Source organism: Acyrthosiphon pisum, chromosome X (genome assembly GCF_005508785.2).
Source record: "Acyrthosiphon pisum isolate AL4f chromosome X, pea_aphid_22Mar2018_4r6ur, whole genome shotgun sequence".
Lineage (NCBI taxonomy): Eukaryota > Metazoa > Arthropoda > Insecta > Hemiptera > Aphididae > Acyrthosiphon > Acyrthosiphon pisum.
Window position 1 is genome coordinate 1,614,997 of NC_042493.1, and position 24,465 is coordinate 1,639,461.

The 24,465-nt window shown below is 28.2% G+C and overlaps 1 protein-coding gene across 1 annotated transcript in view; it reads left to right on the forward strand.

Annotated features, from left to right (window-relative positions):
- The window catches only part of LOC100165329 (adenylate kinase isoenzyme 5), a 52,945-nt gene that overhangs the window by 13,954 nt on the left and 14,526 nt on the right, over window positions 1–24,465 (forward strand). The window contains exons 2-3 of the mRNA XM_001945324.5: window positions 20,762–20,926; window positions 20,993–21,103. Coding sequence (XP_001945359.2) covers window positions 20,762–20,926; window positions 20,993–21,103 — 276 coding nt within the window. The remainder of the gene's footprint in view (window positions 1–20,761; window positions 20,927–20,992; window positions 21,104–24,465) is intronic.

The following is a 24,465-nucleotide window of genomic DNA, read 5'->3' on the forward strand; positions in this document are numbered from 1 at the left end:
GACGACAATGTCGGACTTGATGAGGAACCCACTGTCGATTAAATATGCACGTGGGGACAGTGTTATTTTATTATATTATATTATCATATTCTTCCCCATCCGACGTATCGATGATATTTTAACTCAAAAGTCTATGCACGTCGTGGTGGGGCTCAAAAAAACATTTCTTTACTGTGCTTTTGTTTGTATATTTAGTTTACATGTCAGAACATGGGAAGGTAGTAAAATTGTTTGTTTTATCGTACATAATGTAATTATTGTTTAGTGACAAATATCAACATTTTCGGTTGCTCCGTTTACATTTATTATGTATTAGGTACCTACCTATATAAAGTGTTTAATGTATATATATATATTTATTATTAAAGGTAATTTCGGTGAAACCAAAGTAGGAACGTGTTATATAAATTAAATATGTCACCAAATGTATGCAAATATTTTGAAATAATGCGTGCGTCGTGTGTATTTTTTATAGTGGGATATTAATTTTTCACACATATTATGCGACTTTTGATTTTCGTTATTTGTTTTTTGAAACGGATACATCACGGTTACCGTGACCCACTCCTATCAAAAATTTCCACTCTCGTTATTTTATTTAATAAGTAAATATCCGTCAGCCAAGTATTTGTAAAATATGTACCTATACATAGTTGTCGAGGAGTTAAAAAAAAGAGGGTTATTATAATTAAGTACAAATTGAACAATATACCATGTACATTACACATAGCTGAGTAATACAGAAATTGAAAGGAAATACTACTGTAAAGGTATAGATTGGGCCCTTAAAAACTCTAACTGCCTTTTAATACGTTACAATAAAATTATTTTATTTTTAATAAGCATAGTTCATTAAGTAATTGTATACATAAAATGAAAAATAACATTCCCTATTGTAAAAAAAAAATTAGTATTATGGGAAAATAACATAAATTAAGTAAATTTAAAATTATTATCAAAATAGTAGTTTTATTTTTTATAATACATTGTTGTAAGATCCTAACATATATCCTATTAATCTTTGTTTAAAAATTAAACGATTTCTTTTTCTATACAAACAGTCAAGTTAAAAGATCTTGGTATTGTAATAGATCTAAGTTTAGATTTGACAATTTTAAGTTTTGAGTATACCTACCCTTACTCGCTCTCACTTAAATTTCATGAGTGGATAGAAGCATACAAAACGTATCTATTTGAATCGGGTACCAGACCTTTTGATTTTTATGGTCTCAATTCTAGTTCTGGTACTTAATTATTTCATGATTGGGTTGTGGTTCCAGTTCTGGTTTCTAAAAAGTTTAATTTAAGGTTTCTGGTTAGTGTTCATGTTAGAAAGATTCAAAAAATGTTTCTTTTTTATTTATACTTTAATATCGTATTAATTAAATGCTATAAAATCGTAGGTACATAATATATTCATAATGATTTTTCGAATTTCGGATTCCAGATCCGTGATGAATAAACCATGATTAAATTATTACAATGTTTGATTAAATTGGAAACATTTCCCATTTTTCTATCCCAAAATCAGCCCCAATATTGAACAATATCCAAGTGGTGACACTGTATAAACGCTCTGCAGAGTGGTTGTTGAGTTTGCGATTATGGAATTAGGATTATTATATTAGTTAGGTATTACAAACACAATTTCAAATTAAATGTAACAATAGTACCTATATAATGGTTATTTTATCCCATTTAATTTATATTCAACTATTTAGAAATTAATTATTAATATCTTTGTTTATTAGGTATAACTTCTTTGAAATATTTTTGTACATTTAAAATTGTTCAAAAAAATTATTTTTGTCAATACAAATCGAATTACAAGTTGAAGTTAAAAATCATATTGAACTATTTGCATTACACCAATATTGACAATTGTTTTTGAAGTGAGTGTCACCTATAACAAGTCTTTTAATTTGGAAGTATGATGCTTTTAATAAAGTAAAAAATGTACGTAGGTAACTACCGAGCTATTGGTAGCATAGTGGCATGATTTATGTTTTTTTTGTTATGAGATGATCATTAATATCAGATCGTCCACCATATGGGACGACAGTATAGCGTTATAATAGGTATTAATATGATAATCAAATAGACATTTTCATATTTTTGGCGGTTCTATGTCATTGTATATAATATTTATTTATTTATTTATTATTATTTAAACGGGCCAAAGACCAATACATGTTTTATAATATGTGTTGAATAATAGGCGAGAATGTGAGATTAAATATAATTATAGATGAGTAACAAGTATACATCAAAAGGAAAAACAGTAAAAAAAAATAATACAACAAATTGAGTAGTAGAAACATTAATGTGACTACTGATAATATCTATTAATATAATCACAAAAAGACTCAATAGAGGGAACATTAAAAAAATCAATTTGGGAATCATTAGCTAATCTAGTGGATCTATTTAAAGGTGCATTTATTATATAGTTAGTTCTGTGCAAGATTCAAGTGATTGTGAAAAGTATAAGTATTCCTAGTTTGTTATTGAGGGACATACAAATTTATAAAACTAAGCAATTCTGAAAAATCTATATCTATATATAAAAATAAATGTACATTTTGAATACATTTTATAACTCAAGATCCACCAAACCGATTTCGATAAAAATTTCAGGGCATATTAAAATCGATATATAGATGGTTTCTGTGAAGTTTTTACGCTGTACGATAAGTGGTTCCGGAGTTATGGACTCTTAAGTGCACACCTGGTGACATGGCCAAAAACAACAAGTTAAGTTGAGGATTAAAATAATAATAGTGTATTGTATATTGCTTGCTATTGGTTACGGGCACCTTTGTTGATTTGTATTATTATTTTTTGTCAATATATTATACATATCTTCTAGCTATATAAATGTGAACTGAAAATCTTTGTACAGGGTCAACTCTGGAACTACCTACCAGATCTTCTTGAATTTTTTTTAACGAAAGAATATATCACGGAGGTTATTATGAAACAACATTTTAGGAAAATCCACCGGAAAAGTAGGAAAACTGGATGTCAAAAATACAACAGTGACGCAACAGGTTAGGTTACGATTTTGTATTAATTGATTATATTAATACACCATAGGTAGAATACGACAAACTTGATATAACTTTGACACTTCAGAGTTAAATCATACACTGACATACAAACTAGTGGTCCGCAATCTATCTACCTGCTGCGAATCAGAATTTTTATTCCGGCAACGGAAAAGTTAAGATTAATTTTAAACACCATACACCGAATATTAAATAACGAATTGAACAAAGTTTGAGTCATATAGAGTTGGTACATTTAACGGCAAACGAAGTGCACGGGTTCAGCTTGTAATAATATAATAATAGAAAATGTAAACTATATAATATATATTATAATGTATACTATAATAGATTTCATAATTCAAACCTACTTATTTGGCAAATAGGTCAGTGCCTATTAGAGATTACATAATGTTTTTCGTGCCAAGTAGAGTATAATATATAATATATATAGATTAGGTACCTGTACATAGTCAATACCGTACTCATTATACGTTCATTTTAATTCGATAAGTGTCAGAAACTTAAGACAGGTCAGTATTAACGTTATTTACTACCTATAATATACTTCCTACGTAACATGATTTCAAATACTGTGCGAACAACCCGTCAATCACCATAGTGAAATTGAAATATTCTTATCTATAATTAGTGTTAGGTATTACACTTTTGTACGACAGCCAAATACCTACTGCTTTTAAGAAAATTTTCTATTCTGACATGGCAAATTATTTCGATTCAATATTCAGAAGTCATTATTCAGTCATTAATGACTTTAGATTCATTGAACGTGTGTTTAGAATTTAAATCATAATTATTACAATCGTCGTGATCTCAACTATTATTTTAAATTGAATAAAGAATTTATTTTTAAAAAAAACATTAAGTAGATGGGACTCACATTTATATCGATTTTTTAACAGTAGCTTATTTTAATTCGATTAACTCACAAGAAAATTTTTTTCTGATATTGTCTATGCGCCTCAATTTAATACTGGACAAATTAAAATAATACAATTTTTAAATTGGACAATCATTTCTTATTCAGCTGTTACTATATTCACATTCTATAGCTTAATTTGTTATTGATAATCTATCAACATTGAATACAAAATTATAGAATAAATATTCCTATCCAATTTACTCTCTTCGAGAAATAATTATAAAATCAACATTTTAGTTTTAAAATAGCAATGTTGAACGTTGGTAGGTGGTACTGTCAGACTGTCTTAAACTGTGTTTGGAAAGAACGTGTTCTATTTTATGTGAACGAGCGATGAATGCGTTCATTCAAGGGACATTTGAAAGCGTTCGAATATTACACGTGAGAGAACGACTTTTTTCGTTTATTTGATAAAAAAGTTATCACTCATTCGTATCACTCCAGAACATAGAAGATAAGGTTCATAATAATAATTAGTAATATAATTAATAATTGATAATAATTAATGATATCTAAGGATTTTATGGCACCACTGAAAGTGTAATGTACGCGTTTTTTTTTCATTGAACGTGAACGTGACCGAGTTCACTATTTTAGTGAACGTTCCAAACACTGGTTTCAAGTTACCTACCTATTTTGAAATAGGACGTTGAAAATTTATCACCGTTAAAATAAAATGAATACACTTTTTGTGTAATAATTGATATCAAAAAACTCGGAATGATGATCAGACAGTCAGTTGGTCTGCAAAAATTAATCACCAATATACCTATGCGTGGTAAAAAAAAAACTGCTGTAATATTATTTGAGGGGGATATGTATACAATTTGCATAACTTCCCTGCTCGAATAATAATAATAATGATTACTGCCGGAAGAATAATACATTATAATATTAAGCACAATAACATTATTAAGTTCAGCTACAACCCACAAAATATTGTACCTACACCTGTAGGGTATACATACTAAAAACGACCAAATTGAAATATACTACTCGTGATCCGTATAATGATAATAATAAACGACGTATAACGTATAACTCGAACGATAACACCTGTTTTATGACCTCGATGTTTAAAATGTTGTTGTTCATGTTAATTTTCTATATTGTAGCAATCAATTTAAGTATTTTTTTTTAAATCCTTAATTTAAATGAATATAGAAAAATAAATCACTAAAAACTGACAATGAAAAGTTGCTTTTATTTTTGTTCATCTTGTAAAATTGAAGGATAAGTACATAATATAGTTAAAATCGGTTTTGGTTTTTTTTTCTTAAATTGATATTTTAAGTCTATGTCAAAGCACATTTAAAAAATTTGATAAAAATATAATGGGCACAACGAAAATATAATATAGTAAAAATAATGCATATACCTACGTCAGCTATGTGTCATTATTGACAGAAAGAATAACAGAAAAGAAGGCCACCTAACGATAGCACGCCCAACTAACAGACCCAGGTTATTAATTAGGTATTTCGATTTTAGGTTAATTTTTTACCGTGGGTAGTTGATTTTTAAGATATCACGAATCCGACTCTTTTAACGTTGAACTGGTTTATCTGCTAATGTTCAGATATTTGAAATTAATGTGTTTGTGTGAGATAGTAATTTTCTCTGGAAGTGCATGTACCTACATAAAATAGTGCACAACAAACAGCAAAACCAATATTTTTAAGTCGTAACCATACAATATAATCTAAATATTTTGCCAAATGGTAGGAACATATGGATTATTAAAAATATCCCTTGACGTAATTTATTTAGGAACACATCATAATATACAAAATATACCCGGAATACAATGCACATAAAAAATTTAAAGTGGGACACAATTAACCATGAACCGTATTTATATGTTATTTTTAACCCTGTTGAAATCCAGAAACTGAGTATTAAAAATTTCGGAAAATGTACAATATATTTTTATAATACATATAACATTGTTTATTGTATTTCCTATTATTGGTTATTTTTGTTTTTTTTTTCTACAATGATTGGTTCAACATAAAATAATTAATTTACTCGTTAAGTCAGACGTTTCTTTTAAATAAAATAGGTACCTCGTTATGCAATTTAGTTAAAAGTGGTTTAAACTTTTAACTCGTTAATGCCCAGGTTTAACTGTGGTAAGGGTTAAAGAAAACCGCGGTGGCAAAATTATGACAATCACGATATATAATAAGCGTAACACAAACTCGTGTAATGTTCAACATTAGAGGTCAGATATTGATTGTTTCTCCGCGAGCATAGTACCTATCCGATACAGTCGGGTCAATCATATTATTATATGGGAAAACACACATAATTTACTAATATACAGGGAGATTCGCAGAGCACGCTAACCCCAATTTTTTCCATTGACTACGTACACATTTTGGTTTTTAGAATTTTGAAATACCTACTATGTATACCTACTAAAAGACTATATTTTCAAATTCTTTAGATTTATTGTACTACTTAGTAGAGTAGTGTGTCCTGCGGCTAGAAAAACTCCCGTTTTTCAAATTAGAACCCCTTTTTGACTGTAAATTATTTAATGGATATTTTTTTTTTAAATATTGATGTACCTACCTAATTCATACCAATGTAATTTCGTGGTTTTAAATTTTTTAAACTAAGTAAGGTAGGTTTAAATAGGTTTAACTAAAATATATTATGTACCTAATATTGGATATACTATTTATTATACTTGGTCATTTTACCCAGTTAGGTATGTTGATAGATTAACATACATTAATTACTAACATTTTTAAATCATCACAGTCCCTCATTTAAATCCGTTATCCTGGACCATTAGGCTTGGTATACTAATGTAAATAACTGAAAACCCATTCGTTTGAATTTTTATTTTGGTACTTCAAATTATTAATACAATTATCCATTAAATGATTTATAATAAAAAATCTGGGGTGTCAATTAAAAAAATAGAAGTTTTCATCTCCACATGACACTCTCTTAAGGAACACAACAATAATTTTTAGGATATGAAAATCTAGTGTATAAATATATTTAAAAATTCCAAAATCAGTTTTTGAATAAATGTATTATTGAAGAAAAAAGAGGGTTAACACGCTTGGCGAATCACACTGTATACATCTAATACCTATACTCGTATTCTGCAGCTTATTGTTGAATGTTTTTGAGGGGTCAGGCAGTTTAACCATGACCTATTTTTGTTTGATATTATTTATTTATTTATTATTATTATTATTTTATATTTCACCAGTATAGCGCTATATATTATAGACTATATGCAAGTCTGCCTATACCTATTGTTCACGTGTACTCAACACCCTATTTAGAACGTTCGAAAGAATCGCGGTGGCCGACCAACCCCTTTTTTACTTTTACACAAGCAATTACGATAATTGGACAATCTAATAACGCCACCGTCACAATGCGTCATTGGAACAGTGAATAAAAAAAAATAAAAGGCAACCGAGACCAGACTGGTTACGTCCTGTGAAAACTAATTGATATTGGGTTTTATCGATTATTATCAAAAATGACCGAGACCCTCGGGGTGCATCGAGGTCAGTGTTCAACAGTATACCTATCTAGATAAAAACACTGCTGGGTCTTTATCTTATATAGATAAATTAAAAAATGACTACTTGATCGTCATATTATAAGAACTGTTGAAGCAAATTATGTGCAGGTACCAAGCTGGAAAAATTAAATTAGGATTTTTTCTAATTTGATTCTAATTTGATTAATTATTTTTGATTATCGCTTTCCGTTATAGTTACGTTTACAAATTCCAATCATTTTTTTGTAATAATTTACGTAATAATCATAACGATATTATAACATTTACAAGCCCTGGCGTATAATGCCATTTGATAAAATATGTGTAATTAACATCATAAGTTTTAGTAAAATATTATTGATTAGTTGAAATTGTCATAGAGGTGTTTTTTTTGCTTATTTTCTGGTTATGGCATCAGCAAAATATTTTACTTTGAACATAATATTTAAAATAAAAACTTAAATGTCTAAATGACCAAACCACAGATGTTTTCTTATTATATAAATACATAAGTAATTTTTATTAACATTTAATGAATACTTTTATTAAGTGTAACTTACCAATTTTAACATTCGACATCATAAAGTCATTGTCATAATATTTTCTCATTTCAATTCCATCTATATATTTAAATCTAACCAACTTTATAGGTACCTTTATACCTAATTGAATTATCAGTAAATGCTCACACAAAACGTATGTAGCAAGTTAAGCTTTAAACTAAAATATTTTGGTTTTTTTAAAAAAAATAATAATGATAAGCATTGTAAATGGCATAGAAAATTCAATGAAAATAGTCGAGTGATACATCATAAGAATAATTTATTAGAAATTGGGTGACGATCAATAAATAAATTATTTATTGATCTCTAGCTTTAAAAATAGTGAGGACCATTGTAGTTTACATTATTTTTATTGATAATGATAAGAAAAATGAATTTAGAATATTTTATACAATGATCTAAAGTAAATTTATGCTTAATTATTAACCATCGTAGGTCATTCATTAAATATTCATGTTTTAAGGTTGTATCTACTACCTGGTAACAGACTCTTAGAAAACTCTTAGAACGGACTTAACACGAATAAACAAAGTATTGTGCATTAGCGAAAAAAAACTACTAATAAATAACACAATAAAATAATAAAATGTTAGGTAGTTTATTTGTTAATTTTTTATTTCTTTATTTCGTACAGTCTGTTAAAACTACCGTCTACGTTTGTGGAAATGCACGAGTCAACGACCTCTAGTCACCACTCCGTGCTTGAAATATTATTAATAATATGCCTGTTAAAAGTTCAAAATTCGTGTTTCAAAGAAATTATTATTTTTTTCGTGTTGTAGTTTACAGTAAACACGTAAAACTTGAAAAAATATATAAACATAATTCCTTACAATATGCATGTTTTACTTGTGTAATGTAAACTAAAACACGTCAAGTACTCATAATAAATTATAATAATGTATCTATTTCGTATTACAGCCACTGAAAATAAAATTCGTACATTTTTACGAATTCAGCGTAATTCGCTACTGTACCTATGTATATTGTATAGGTACTGTATGATTATATCGTCATTTGTCCATGTTATGCAATATCCAGACAGTTTATTGATAGTCATTATTTACTTAGCATGTCAGTAAATATGTATAAAACAAAATGATGATCCACATTTTTACACTAAGCACCAATTAGATTTTTTCTGTAATTTTCTGTAATTTGTTTTAATGTAAATGCTGTTATATACGATATTACAAATGACATTATCCAATAACATTGATGAATCTAGGCAAAAAATAAAAGTTTTTAATTTTAAAACGTCCGGAGAAAAATTGTCCTAAAGTAATCATGTTCGCGATAAAATTGTCAAAAATAAAATTGTCCTTGGCAAAGTTGTTTGAAATCAATACAGATGATGTAGATAATAATGGTATAGTATTATTATAGGTACTTACCGGTGTTTGATGGCATGCACAATTGGTATTCATAGTGAATGTTGATATTTTAATTTTAATCTTGATATCCGAATGTGTTTAGCGTCGTTTGTTCATGTTGTGTAATATATCTAGAATTCTAGACTGTACTAGTGTACTGATGATCATTATTTACTCAGCATGTCGATAGTTAGATATAAAATAAAACTGTATGATTCACATTTTACATTAGTCACAAATTTGTTTTTCCTTTCATATATTTTCCTGTTGTAATTTGAATGCCATTATTATTATTACTATCCAATGACATTGATGAATCAATATGATTTTTTTAGAGTTGACAATTTCCCAGGTAAAAATGTCCAAAGAAAAATGTTCGGGGTAAAATTGTCCAAGCACATCCATGTCCATGGAAAAATTGTAAAAATAAACTGTCCTAGGTAAAGTTATTTAAAATAAAAAATAGGACAAACGTAGGTATACCTATACAGATGAAATGGATAATGGTATAATACTATAATAGATACCGATGTGTTTGATGAAATGCACAATGGATATTGAATGTTAATATTAAAATTTTGATATTCGATTATTTTTATAACAGAGTTTCAATTTTGCTACTAACAATATAATAAGTTAAGATTAAATTTGATAATAATGAGTACATATAGTAGGTATTGGAGCTTATGTGAAATTCGCAACGAATAAATAGCAAAAACATCCTTTTAAATATCCTTAAAATAATATTAATTTTTTCCTCAAGACTGTACTTCACAATTATTGCAGACTCCATCATTATTATTAAAAACACTACTATAATATATATATATAATAATAATAAAAATACTCGTACAATATATATGAAAATGTCCACAATATATTTAAATTCAATATGCTAAATTATAGACAATACCTATAGGTATATCCCTATAGATATATCCCTAATTCTACAGACGTAATTTTATTAAAATAATAATTTACATTACTACATATTTACTAAATTTACATCATATTATGCACATATAATATATACATTTAAATTTATACTACCTACTATATAAAATTGTAAGGGGTTTTCTATGACCGCGCTAACCGAGAAAACTACTGAACCGAATGATTCTATTTTTGTTGTGTTTGTAATTGTCAGGACAAGGTTCTTATGAAGAACATTTTAGAAAAATCCACTAGAAAAGTATGAAATAGGGATGTCAAAAATACAAAAGTGGCGCCATCTGTCCAGAAAAAATAAACTAAATAATAAAAAATGTAGTTTATTGTTGCAGATTAAAATAATAATAGTGTATTATCTATTGGTTGCTATTGGTTAATCGGGCATGTTTGTTGATTTGTATTATTATTTTTTGTCAATATATAATATATAAATGAATGTTCGTGTGTAGATTATGCCTCTGGGAATAAGGGGGGCTTCCGTTTTCCGCCAAAATGACCCTCGCCCGTTATCACCATGGCCGTTTTCCGCCAAAGGTTATATTCCGATTTCCGCCAAAAAAATTAATACATTTTTTTTGAGAACTCCTGAACTGAATCCATCAAATAGTAATGATTACAATGTAGGTACGCTCTATTATTATAGCTATGATTATAGCGATATCCGCGGATAATTGACGGATTATTGTTCCCCATCAGTCTGCACCTGACAGTTGAAACCGCGTTCTATGAAAACGTTAACATAAAATTTAAAAAAGTTTCTATAATGTCGGAGAATATTGAAGTGATAACCAGTATTAACCGTGGTAATATTATGCTTATATACAACAATTTTAAATTTATACATGCGTATACATCTAAAGATAGCATTACTCGGTGGAGGTGCTATGAGAAAAAATGTACTGCTAAAATGTTTACAAAAACAAATTACGTACTAGTGAAGGTTGAAGGAAGTCATGCAGCAGATCATAGTGCTATCGATAGATGTCTAATTGACAGACAAATTATCAATTCAGCTTGTAAGCGTAAAGCGGTAGAAGATGTAAGTATGAGGCCCAAAAAAATTATTTTACGGGAATTGATGGATTCAGTTCAGGGGTTCTCCAAAAAAAATGTATTAATTTTTTTTGGCAGAAATCGGAATATAACCTTTGGCGGAAAACGGCCATGGTGATAACGGACTAGGATCAATTTGGCGGAAAACGGTTACGCCCGGAATAAGATACGCTAATTTAAAAAGGGTTAAATATTGTTTTTTTTTTATTCGTCGGATTTTAGTACGGTTAGGTTAGGTTAGAATTTTGTATTAATTGATTATATTAATCCACCGTAGGTGGAATTAAGTAAAAACGACAAACTTGGTATAACTTTTATACTTTAGAGTTAAATCATACACTTAACACTTACGATCAAACAATACGGGGTCTGTGATTTACCGCAGGTAGATTGCCTACCTGATAATAATATACTACAGCGAATCAGAACTTTTATTCTGGGCAACGAAAAAGTTCAGATAAGTTTTGAAGAACACCATACACCGATTATTAAATACCGAATTGAACAAAATTTGATTCATATAGAGTTGGAACCTATACATTTAACAGACAACAAAGTTCAAAAATGTATTTATCATTAATACCGCTAGAAACATTTCAATACGTTCTCATTAATCATTTTTTATATTTACCTGGCGATCACTTTAAATGATAAATTTTGAATAAAAAAATTATACATATCATCGTCCAGAGGCCAAATAAACAACCAATGACGGGCGAATCTGTGACGGGTGGGCTGGTATATTATAACACATATTATAGGTAGCTAACATATTTTAATTGTTTTAATATAATATTTACTATGGATATAATTTGTTCTGATCAATATTGAACCTTAACATTTTTATGGCTTATTGCTGGAGGTAAAAAAGAAAAAAATTATGAAACGAAAAATTTCAACGTTTTTTATTCCCATAGTGCTAGAAGCCTATAAACTTGAAATTTGAAGCATTGCTTCCTTATAAGTTATAATGATCTCATGAATAGTACTTTAGGAGTTTAAATGCATCCCCTTTCATCCCTTTTGAACGGTTACAAAAAAAAAAAAAAACACAAAATTGCATTTCGCACTTTTCTTATCATATACCATTACTACCTCAAGGACATAAGATTAGTAACAAAACGTTATATGGCCATAAGAACAAAAGGGAGAATTTTTTTTATTTCAAATAAAGCGTAATTTAAAGCACATATTATTTTATGTAGGATTTCTATTTTATTCTTGTTGAATATAAAAAGATTCATAACTTTATTCGTTCACCGTTTACACATTTTTATACCTTATGTTCAAACCGTTACTGAAATGTCAATATTAGTAGATATAACTTAGTCGCCGCGTCAATTTTTTTTTTATTACATATGGCAGTCCATTAAATATTAGGCACAAGTGAAAACTGCCACCACCCACCTGTAGTGAATAATTAAAGCCTGTGCTTTTTTTTATATATTAGGTACATTGACTTATAACATGGAATTAAAATGAACAATCGTAAAGGTCTTACTCGTAAAAGCACCTAATATATCAAATTAGTTATTTCACTTTCTACGTCTGACACGCGATTTTATGGTATTTTTATTGTAATTCACATTTCTTATCCATCGACCATCTCACGCAATTCGAATGCACCCGACAACACAACCAGGACAATTATATTACAATAATTAAATGATATTAATTTTTTACGTTTGACTGGTGCGGTGAAATTACTATAGTAAAATATTTGTGTAACTGAAAAAACATAGTACGTTTTATAACCATACGATTAGAATGTTATTGTTGTTGTCTTGTCTTAGGTCCATACAAAATTTGACTCCGTGGTCACATATTATAACTATAATCCCAATACCTACATATTAATATTTAATATTAATTATATAATTATAACTATAGTGTTGTTAAGTACTTAAATACGAATTTTAAAAATTTTGAAAAAAGTACTTCTCCAAAGTATTTAAAATACTTTCTCAAAGTATTTGTATTTAAAACAAAATATATATTTTATCTATTTCTATTATTTTGATCACTGAAAATAAAAATAGAAATTGAAAATATTAATACTATAATAATATATTTTAGATTCTGAGCGGAGCTGTTTACGGACATATTTTTAATTTTTTTTCCAGAGATATCAATACATTTTATTCATTGGGAAAGCCTGAAATTTGAAAACAAGACTTAAAATATATTGTTGTAATGACAGTTGAAAAATATTAAAAATATATAAACACAATTTTTTTTTATAAACATTTAAAGTTCGGATTTTGACAAAATCACGGAAATGTGCAAATAATTTTTAACTAGAAATTCATAAAAATGGTTTTTTGTTAAATCTAAGATTTTAAAATGTATTACAAAATTCCTTACAAGTTTGTCTACCTTTATCAAAAAAAAAAAAAATGTCTATAGAATGTCAAATTAAATTTTTATGAGCGTCTTAAGTTCAAATTTTTACAACCATGGATATTCACTCGATTTCTCGAGTAGCGATTTCCTTATTTTGTAATAGCTAAGGGTTAAAAATGTAATACAAGGTTCCACGTAAATAGTGTATTATGTAACCAAAAAAATCACAAACATTTTTTTATAGTTATTTTATGTAAAAATTTGAACAAAATTACATAATAAATAACTATGAATAACGATTTTAGTTATTTAGTTATAATTTTATAATTATATTAATTCAACTTACCTGCTACCGTTTTAATAACAAGTAATAAAAATATACATTTAATATAAAATATTCACACTGACAAACAGTCTCCACTAAGAATCGTTTTTATTATATAATGATATTATTATATCATTGAACTTAAATTTATACCAACCATTATACAGTGTAACCCACTTGTAAACTACTGTACAGCTGAGCGACTTCCACTTACCCACCTTTTTTTATACTGTGAATGTGAAGTTGAGTATAACTGAAAAATCAAATATCACTCTTACATTTATAAAATTTTCATTTTTTATAGTTAAAGATTGAAAATTTAAAACAAGGTTCCACGTAAATATGTTATAAAATTATATAAATTACTTTATTCACAATAATGTCATCGAATATACTTAGTAATATCATAGGGCTGTCTGACAGTCTTCGCTCACAATCGTTTTTTTTATACAATGATATAAAAAAAATCAGTTGAGTATTTTGTAGTTTCATCAAATGATACGGAGTGAAATATATTATGCTCTATAATATATCAACTTTAAACCTGAGAATCGGTTCAGTTTATTTAGAAGGCACTTAATAAATATGTTCCATACACAATTTGAAAGTATTTGGTTGTATTTTATAAATACTTTATGAAAACAAAAAGTTCGAGTATTCAAATACAAATTTTACTTTATCAACTATAAATTAACTTTCTCCACCAGAAAAGTTACTAAAGTTGAAATTCAAAGCATTATTCCGATTAGGTACTTATCAATATTGTATATAAGGAATCTAAAAATTAAATTGAGTTAGTTCTTAACTATGTTTTAAGAAACCACTCATAAGGTTTTTATTTAATGTATGGATAAGATGTTAACTTAGCTAAGCTAAACAATTGAATACACTTTTTAGGGTTCCATATGGTAAAACAGGACCCTATTACTAAGGCTCCACTGTCCGTCCGTCCGTCTGTCACCAGGCTGTATCTCATGATCCATGAAAGTTAGAAAGTTGACATTTTCACAGATTATGTATTTCTATTGCCGCTATAACAACAAATACTAAAAATCCTAGAATATACAATATAAGCAGTGTGGCCGACATGTTTATAGCTGATGATGGTACGGAACCCTTCGTGCGCGAGTCCGACTCGCATTTGGCCGGTTTTTTGATTACTTCACGAGCCATGTACAGATCTTATAACTTTCATGTTTTTTTATAGACATCTAAAAATTATGCACAGCGATCGATAGGCTATTATATGTCGTGTTTACTAAATTATCAGGTAAATCAAAAATATTCGTTGTTTTGTTTTTTTTGGATGCACCCAAAACGAATTAATTTTCATTTGTTGCGTTATAATACCTATAATATATTGTGTAAAATATGCTAAAAAACAAAAACCATCGACTTTTACATTCAGTACCTATGTATTACGCATTTACGCCTTTACGTGGTTGTACAACAATTTAGTGTCACGCACAAAACGTTCAAATAGCTTTGAGAATAAACAAAAAACTCTCACCTTTCTCGCATAAAATATGTTATTATGGCACGCAACTACCATATTATTATGTAAAGTAAGCGTATGGTATATAACTGCGTATAATGTGGTGAATTATGTGGTATTATGTTGACATAGTTTTATGATATTATTTTCACATTCGCGCTTGTGACTTGTGCGTGATTATAGGGTCGAACAATTTCTGCGGTGAATTCCCGAGAGTGTTTGGAAATTTCCGGAAATATCAATAAATTCACGGTTATCATCAATTTCTATTTATTAATCATTATATATTGTTTATAATGACGTATCTCAAATGAATTTTAAAATTTTTATGTTAAAATTAAAATACACGATTAACTTTCAAGTGAAAAATAAAATGTATTTCAATTTAATTTAAATAGTTTTTGAACTTAAACTATTAATTAAATATACCTAATAACAATAAAACAAAAACAAATATACCGGATAATGGAAGATGTATCATGTATGTAAGCAAGTTAACTTATAGTTACATAAACAATTACTAACCATTTAATGAATCAATAGTGAGCTCAGATCTTAAATAGGTATTATTATTAAGTATGGCTAACATGATTAAATTTAAATTTTAGTTTTAGTGAATTTGAGTGAATTATTAAATTACTTGACTTGTTAATACAACCTAGTATTGATGTCTAAAATATAAGGTTAAAACGAGAGACGAGACAATAATAATTGGTAAATTGTAATTAATTATTTATAACTGATTAATTATTGAAATTATAACATTCACATGGTGCTTATCACGGGCTCACGGCACCATCATTTTAGATAATACTGTTATACCACGTAATTGCAGTTGTACAGTACCGTAGTTATTACCTAATTCTAACAAACAAATGTATTAGGTAGGACGTAGGCACTTAAAAGTGTAGAAAAACAATTAAGTTCAAAAATAACAATTAAATTACCTACATTAACATCGAAACGTTTCACATTTACTTGATTCATCGCCTGATATTTATTTCAGCATGAATACAGCTGTCTAGCTGTATTTCCTAGTAGAGTCTATTACAATACATAATATTTTTAAATATAATTCAAATTCAAATTATTAGTCGTAAAGAACCTAATAATTAAAAAAAACAGGTAAGTGGATGTCGCTCTGCTGTACTGTAGATTACAAGTGGGTCATTGTATAATGGATTGTATCATGCCCGATTAACCAATAGCAAGTAGCAACCAATATAATATAATACACTATTATTGTTTTAATAATAATATTATTTTTTTTTCTTAATTATATCGAAAATATTATATTGTGAGAAATATGAAAAAAAATCTGTGGAAGTTCTTTATATATTTATAATAAGACTTCTTATAAGTGAAAACAAAAAAAAACATTTGTCGTAAAACGTAACTTTTAATGCCATAGACGCGCGTGCCACGGAAACAAATAATAAAAAATAACCACATAGAGCAGGGGTGTCCAACCTTTTTTTACGGCGGGCCAAATTTGATATACGCTTTGACATCGCGGGCCAACATTTTTAGAAATATGTCTAAAAAAAAAAGCTCGATAACTTCAAGCTGGTAAAGTTTCTATTTTTATGGCAAAATGAGAGGGAGACCGTAGGTTGGATACCCCTGTTATATAAGTTTACCTATTAAACGGCATTACAATTTACAACGAGACACGAGTAATTAACTCGAAAAATTGTATTCTTAAAATAAATTTGTTCTCATAATATTAATGTATTATATACAATTAATTCATGGTTTTTTAAATTGAAGTGAGGGCCGCATCAAAATCTACCAAGGGCCGCGGGTTGGACACCCCTGACATAGAGTGTATGTTGCTACGTGTCAACGACACACTACTCTGTGATTAATATTGTACACTTAAGAGGTCATAACTTCAGAACCACTTATCACACAGCATACAAACTTAGATAATAGCCGATTCTCAGACCTATATATTGATAAAAAATAATAATACAAATCAACGAATTTAACCAATACCAACCATGAACCAATATATAATACACTATTATTATTTAATAATAATATTATTTTTATTTTTTTCTGGACAACCCTTATCACTTAGGGGTATGAAAAATAGATAGTAGATGATTTGCAGACCTACTGAATATGCATATAAAATTTCATAAAAATCTGTGAAGCCGAGGAGTATGGTAACTAACATTGTGACACGAGAATTTTATATATTAGATAATAATTTTTTATTCCGTTCTATGGTGATAAACAAAGCGTTAGAAATTAAAATACTATTTTTAGCATTTTTTCATAATATTTCGGTGGTTTTTCCCGTGGCATTAAATAACTATTGAGAAAATCGAAAAATGACCTGTCATTTTTTTTTATATAAAATATGGTGATACATTTTTTATTGTTGGGTCAAATGCTTGAAAAATTATTTCATGGTTGTTCATAAGTTGTTATTGTAACAATTTAAAAACATTAATGATGTACGGTTTTATTTTATAAGCATTTTAAATTGAAATTTTGTCAAAATGGTGAGCACGCTTGGGAATCATCCTGTATTATGTTATGTTGATAAAAAGGTATATATCTAGTGTATAATAGTTTTTTGTCACCCACCCCCCCCCCCCTCCAACCAATTAACTAAGTCAAATATGCCACTAAATTGTGTAAGTTTTAGGTAGTAAGAAATAGGTACAAATCAGTATTCATGAAAGCTAAGTAGGTATTATACGTAATTTGCCTCACGAAAAAAATACATTAGTCCCGTACCTAACTTCAACGCGAAAAACAAAATTATGAAGGATGCATGTAGGATTGACAACTTTAACTGCAGACGTAGTTAAACTGTGTTTGTTTTTGTACTGCATAAAAAAAAAGTTTGATTAATAACAACTATTTTTATAAATTGTTCATTACATTTAAATTGTATTTAAATATTAACTCAATTAATAATCAACGAGTATTGAATCCAACAAAATATTGATTGTCCATACTATTTCATATCATAGGTAATTATAAATATAAAGACTTTTTTTGTAAAAAACAAAAACAAATAAATTTCAACTCGTCAGTCCCGATAGTAATTTTTAACGGGAACTTACATACGGGAGTATTTTTTTACGCGAGGGAACTTAAATATTATGTAATCGCTTATCATGTTTCACGTGGAAACTTGCTAAACACTTAGTACTCAAGTCACAGAGTTTGTTACCTATTTAGGTAATATGTGGGTAAGTTGAGTTCAGATTCAAAAGGTCAAAAACAGGTCATATCCCCTTTGCGTTCCAGTACCTATACTTTTTTTTTGTAACCTATTTGCATATCCAAAATCGATACTAAAAAAATCGATTGCACTTCGTTAATAATATGCGAACATACGACATATATCTAGTGATGTTAAAATACGGTTTTTAATTTTTTTTGTATTATACCGTATTATACGTGTATTAAACTTTGTATAATACTGTTGTATTTAAGTAAGTATGGTATATATAATATATAATATTTTTTTGTATTAAACCGTATAATACCGTATTATACACATTTTATAAGGTATAAAATCCTGTATTAAAAGATATGCAAATTTGAAATTACATGTATACAATTTAAACTTGATTACTCAACCATTGTTCATTTCCCATTTGAAAATTAAATCTTATTAATACAAAATATAAGAAAAATTATATAAATTAAATTCAAAAGTAATAACAAAGTCAACAAGTAAAGTAATAATTAACAATTTTAATAAACATAAATGACTCTTTTGGGTTTTTTTCTAAATTATAAATAAAATAAATGTTTAATGTAAAAAAAGTAATAATAGTAAATAGTAATAACTTATAGTTAATAGTAACAATTTTAACACTCTGGTCTTTTAGTTTCTTTTTTGAATTATAAGTAAAATATAAAATAAATAATAACTGTTTAATATAAAATAAAATAATAATGTAAAATAAAATAATTAATACTTAAAAAAAAATGTTTTATACCATTGTATAGAATAATTCTATACAGCGTGTATAATCATGGTATTATATTACGATAACACGATATTATACATTCGTATTTTACAAATTTACATCACTACATATATCTATCTTCATGTTCAGTACCTACTAACTATATTATGCTATAGTTGTATAGTAATATAATATAGACAAATGCAAACGCCGAGTATTTTTATTTTTAAAAGAAAACGTTCTCAAAGTGCAATGCGGTACATACAGATATAATATAGAACAATATAGATATATCGGCTTGCAACAACTCAAGATTAACAATATTACAAGAATATAAACGTTCAGTGTATGTTAAGGTCATTCGTGTATATTAATCTTAAATTTATATTATATTAACGGGTAGGAGGTAATACGCCGTGCGTCAGTGTGCGAAACCTCCAGCACCACCGTTTTCACATGTGAAATTTGTAATTTATAATTTTCTCCACAAACACAGTGGGCAAAGTACTGAATACCTACATTAGCTTACAAAATTCCTTTACCTATTTGGTATATTTTATCACGATCTGTACATAGTCCCGTTGGTAGGTACGTTAAGGTGGTAGGTCAGTAATATGTATAAATCTAGGGGTTTGGGTTTGAGTCCCTCATAATAGTGAATTATTTTTATAATTTTAATTACTATTGTTCCGTAGGTATCTCGGGGTTCTTTCAACTACAACGTAAGAATTTAAAAACTTAATTTACAACAATATGAAAGTTAATCTAACTACGTTATGATATCTTAATATAGCATTATAATGTATTTGTCCAAACAATACATTTTTAGTAATTTTAAATATGTTGAACAGTAGTAAAATCAACACTTATTAAAATAAAAGTTTCGGTTCCTGTTCCAGCACAGGTTATTTTAGGTTCGGCTCCAGTCCCTGATTTGAAATATTCAGATCTGCTAGATAGTTAACACTTGACAGTAAATAGTTGACAGTGTCACAGAAACTGCCATTCACTTTTATCGTGAAAACAGCTACTACCACACTGTCACCGTGTAAACGGGCTTATAATACCTAACTATCAGTCATTAATTTTGGTGATAGGAAAACATAGATGATAATGATACGGCCGAATTGCGTCCCCGAAAAAGAATAATATTCGTACGTTAATATTAGTTTTATAATATTTTTCATTACAGACAAAATTCCCGATGACGAGCATTTTAAAAACGGTTCCAAAGATAGACAAAGTTGGGAAGCAGACGATATCGACGATACAAACAGAAATGATACTGGAATGTTTGCGTACACAAACGGCCATGTGAAATTTGACACACCAAAAGTTCCAGTAATTTTTGTACTCGGTAAGCATAAAGTTGCGATAGGGACGACGCGTTCAGCTTTTTGACCGACATTTTTCGCATATACAGGTGGACCTGGAAGTGGCAAGGTCACACACTGCGACAACTTGATGATAGAAAAGCGTGGTATTGTGCATATTAACATGACCGACTTACTACAACAGTATACTGTTGGAAACGGTAAGTTCGTTTTGACAATCATCAACAGTGATATGATACATTTTAGTCGAAGGCTTACCTTTCTGTTTACTGAGCGTCTACGGTAGCTGGTAATTGGATTTTGGTCACGTTTGGTAATCGATAGCTTACAGTTTGCACGTATAATTTATTTTAATAATTACAATACAAATACTAACTTTTTAGAAAAATTATTTTTTTGAAAAGACAGTGTAAGTTACACACTTAAACGCAATATTACGGTAGTTTATATTGCTTTGATTTTTTCATTTTTATAATCAATCTATTAACTTTAAGTTTTTAAATTTTAATCTAGGTATATAGGTACATTTTTAATTTGTAGTCTGACGCACAATACTTTTATAAACATTTTAAATTTACAGCCGTAAAATGTTACTACGATTGGGGCCCTAATTGTATGTTTGTTTATAATTGTTGAAGGTGACTCATAAGTATTTACATGCTTACTACTTGTATTAAGTATTTATAAATATTTAACCTTTAATGATGCGTGTGGTATTAGACCTCATAGTTGTGCGTGAGGGGTAATTTTTTTCCGTTCAAATAATAATAATATTTTTGATACAATTTTATGAATTACCAAGTGTTTATTATTATATTAGAAGTTGTAAAATATTTTTATTTTATTTTTATGCTATATTTTTGAAGTAGATACATTTGTTACGTAAAAAAAATTAAATTTTGTAATTTTTGTTATTATACGATAATAAGGTACTAAAAGATAGCAAATTATGGGAAATCCACAAAAAATTAATTTATCACATATTAAAAATTGAGTGGGTTAAATAATTAGCCTCCACGTGCGTTACCAAAGGTTGGAATTCGGATAAGCGGAATAAGACAGCAAAAGGCCGTATTTTTCTCATGACACTATACACTGCTGAAATATTAAATTTTAAATGTTATTATAGTTTCTATTCCGTACATATTTTCTAGAAAATATTATGCTTCAAAATATGTAATTATAAAGAATGTGACCATTAAAAAATGTACTGTACTTGTAAAAAAATACTTTTATAAGAAAAAAAATGTGAAAGGCTAATGACCTTTCAAAGCCATTGAATTTAGCCATATATATTGCTCCTATAAAAAAAAAAAAACTAAACAAGATAAAGTTGCAAATATATATATATTTTTTTTTTTTTTAATATGCATTGTGTTTTTAAATTTAACTCTATGACAACGCAATAAAATAAGTTGAAAAATCTTGAAATAAAAATGATAAGATCGAATAAATAAGCGCGAGTTATACTTTTTTGGTCAAAATCGATCAAATAATATACAATTCATAATATATTGTTCATTGTAAAATTATACATTTTAAATGTTTAACTATAATGTTAATAGAATTAATGTTATTGAAACAAAATAGTATAAAAATAAATCAATGATTGGTCAACCCATATAACTATTTATCGTGTCCATTGACTTCAAGCCAACCTTGACATGTCAGAGCAAGTAGACTTAACATTAAACTATCGGCTCTGTCAAACTCAACCGAAGGGTGGGGACAGTCACCACGTCGGTCGTTGTGTATTTGAATTTGTATATGTATATGTGTTAGTGCTCGGACTCCTTCGGTAATCCTGACTTCACTAACATTTCTTTAAATATCTGTATCATCTAGTGACACATCCGAGGGAGTTTATTTATTGATCATAATAACAGGCTTAATATTATAATATTAATGTAATTAATTGACATAATATTATAAATATTTATGTTAATTTATATCAAATTTGTAGTTTGTATAATATGTAAGTATATTAGTTATTGTGTAATATTTATAATTAACAACCACCTAACAAAAATTCTAGTTAGGTACCTACGCATGCCCCTGGATTTTCGTCTACTATATTATTATATAATATCAGCCGCAATTCTATAAAAAAAAAGCCAGGTATTCTGTTAAAGGTAGACAGTGTTGGGTAAGTTACTTTAGAAAATAAATAAAATTACGTTACTCGTAACATTAAATATTTTTATATAAATTACATTATTGTTACCAAACATTTCTTTAGTCATGCGTAACATTACTTTTTCATTTAAAAAATAGGAAGTCACAACTAATAATGATATTTAATATCTTAGATTCTGAGTGAAGCGATGAATGTATATTGATTTAAGTAACAATGATGGGTGTTTTTTTTAAATATTTTTTATTTATGTTTGTGTCTGTCATCACCATTAGGGGCAGTAAGAAATGCTACGATTTTCAACTTAATTATCTTGTTCGATGGGAAAATGAATCTAGTTGGTACATCGAGAAGGTCAAAATTTAAAATTCTCAGTAGATTTCAAAAAAGGCCGTGAAAAATAAAAATTTACCTGCAACATTTTTTCAGCAAATTTTTTAATGCTATCAGAACCTTTTTTTCGTTGCATTTTAATCTGTTCTTTTTTTCTACATAAGTTACACATAATAGATCCAGTTTCATCTTGATTTTCCACTTCATTTATTTCAATTTTACATATACCACATGTATAATTGACCGTTGAACGGCTTGAAAAATTGAAAAATTGAAAAATTGAAAAATTGAAAAAAAAAGATTGTAAAATTTCTTCAATTTCTTCAATTTCTTCTTCAGTCGTAATAGTTTGTACAAAATTATTTGGAAGTCTTGAAATTGTCAATCCAACTTTTGGGTCATTTCCAAATAACGCGTTATATGGGCTTCTACCAATAGTACGGTGAAATGAACAATTTTTTTGCCACTGAACAAATTGAAGACCGATTGACCATCTCTGGGACACATTGTTTTGCATCCATGCTCTTAACATATGTTCAACGTCTTGATTAGCCCGCTCAATACTCCCTTGACTCTGAGGATGCCCTGGACGTCCATGTATAATAATCCATGTATCCATTTATACTTTCCATCTGGACCAGACTGAAAATCAATTAGGTCCACTTGTCCTCTTTCGTTAAAATCATTTGATGTAATAGGTTTAATAACGAGTTTGCGGTTCATTGACTTCTTACAGCCACAAGTTTGACATACTGTTAAAAAAATGTTGATAGCTGGTCTCGGAATGTAGTACTCTTTTTGTTATGTCATTCGAAGTTTGACATTTCCACCATTCCCAGTATTTATATGAAAGCTCTTTATTTTGTCGTATAAATCTTCATAGCTTACAATATACCTATAAATAAAATTTAAGTTATTAAAAATTATATTTTTTTATAAAATAATATTGTCATTGTATTACCTAATATTTTCTTCATTTTCAGTAGGTTTGTATATCAAAAAAATTTGGCCCGCAACTTTAAACACTGTATATGTGGCGAGTAAATAATACTCTCGGCGTGTTTTCGTACATCTAAAGATAAAAAAAATATATAA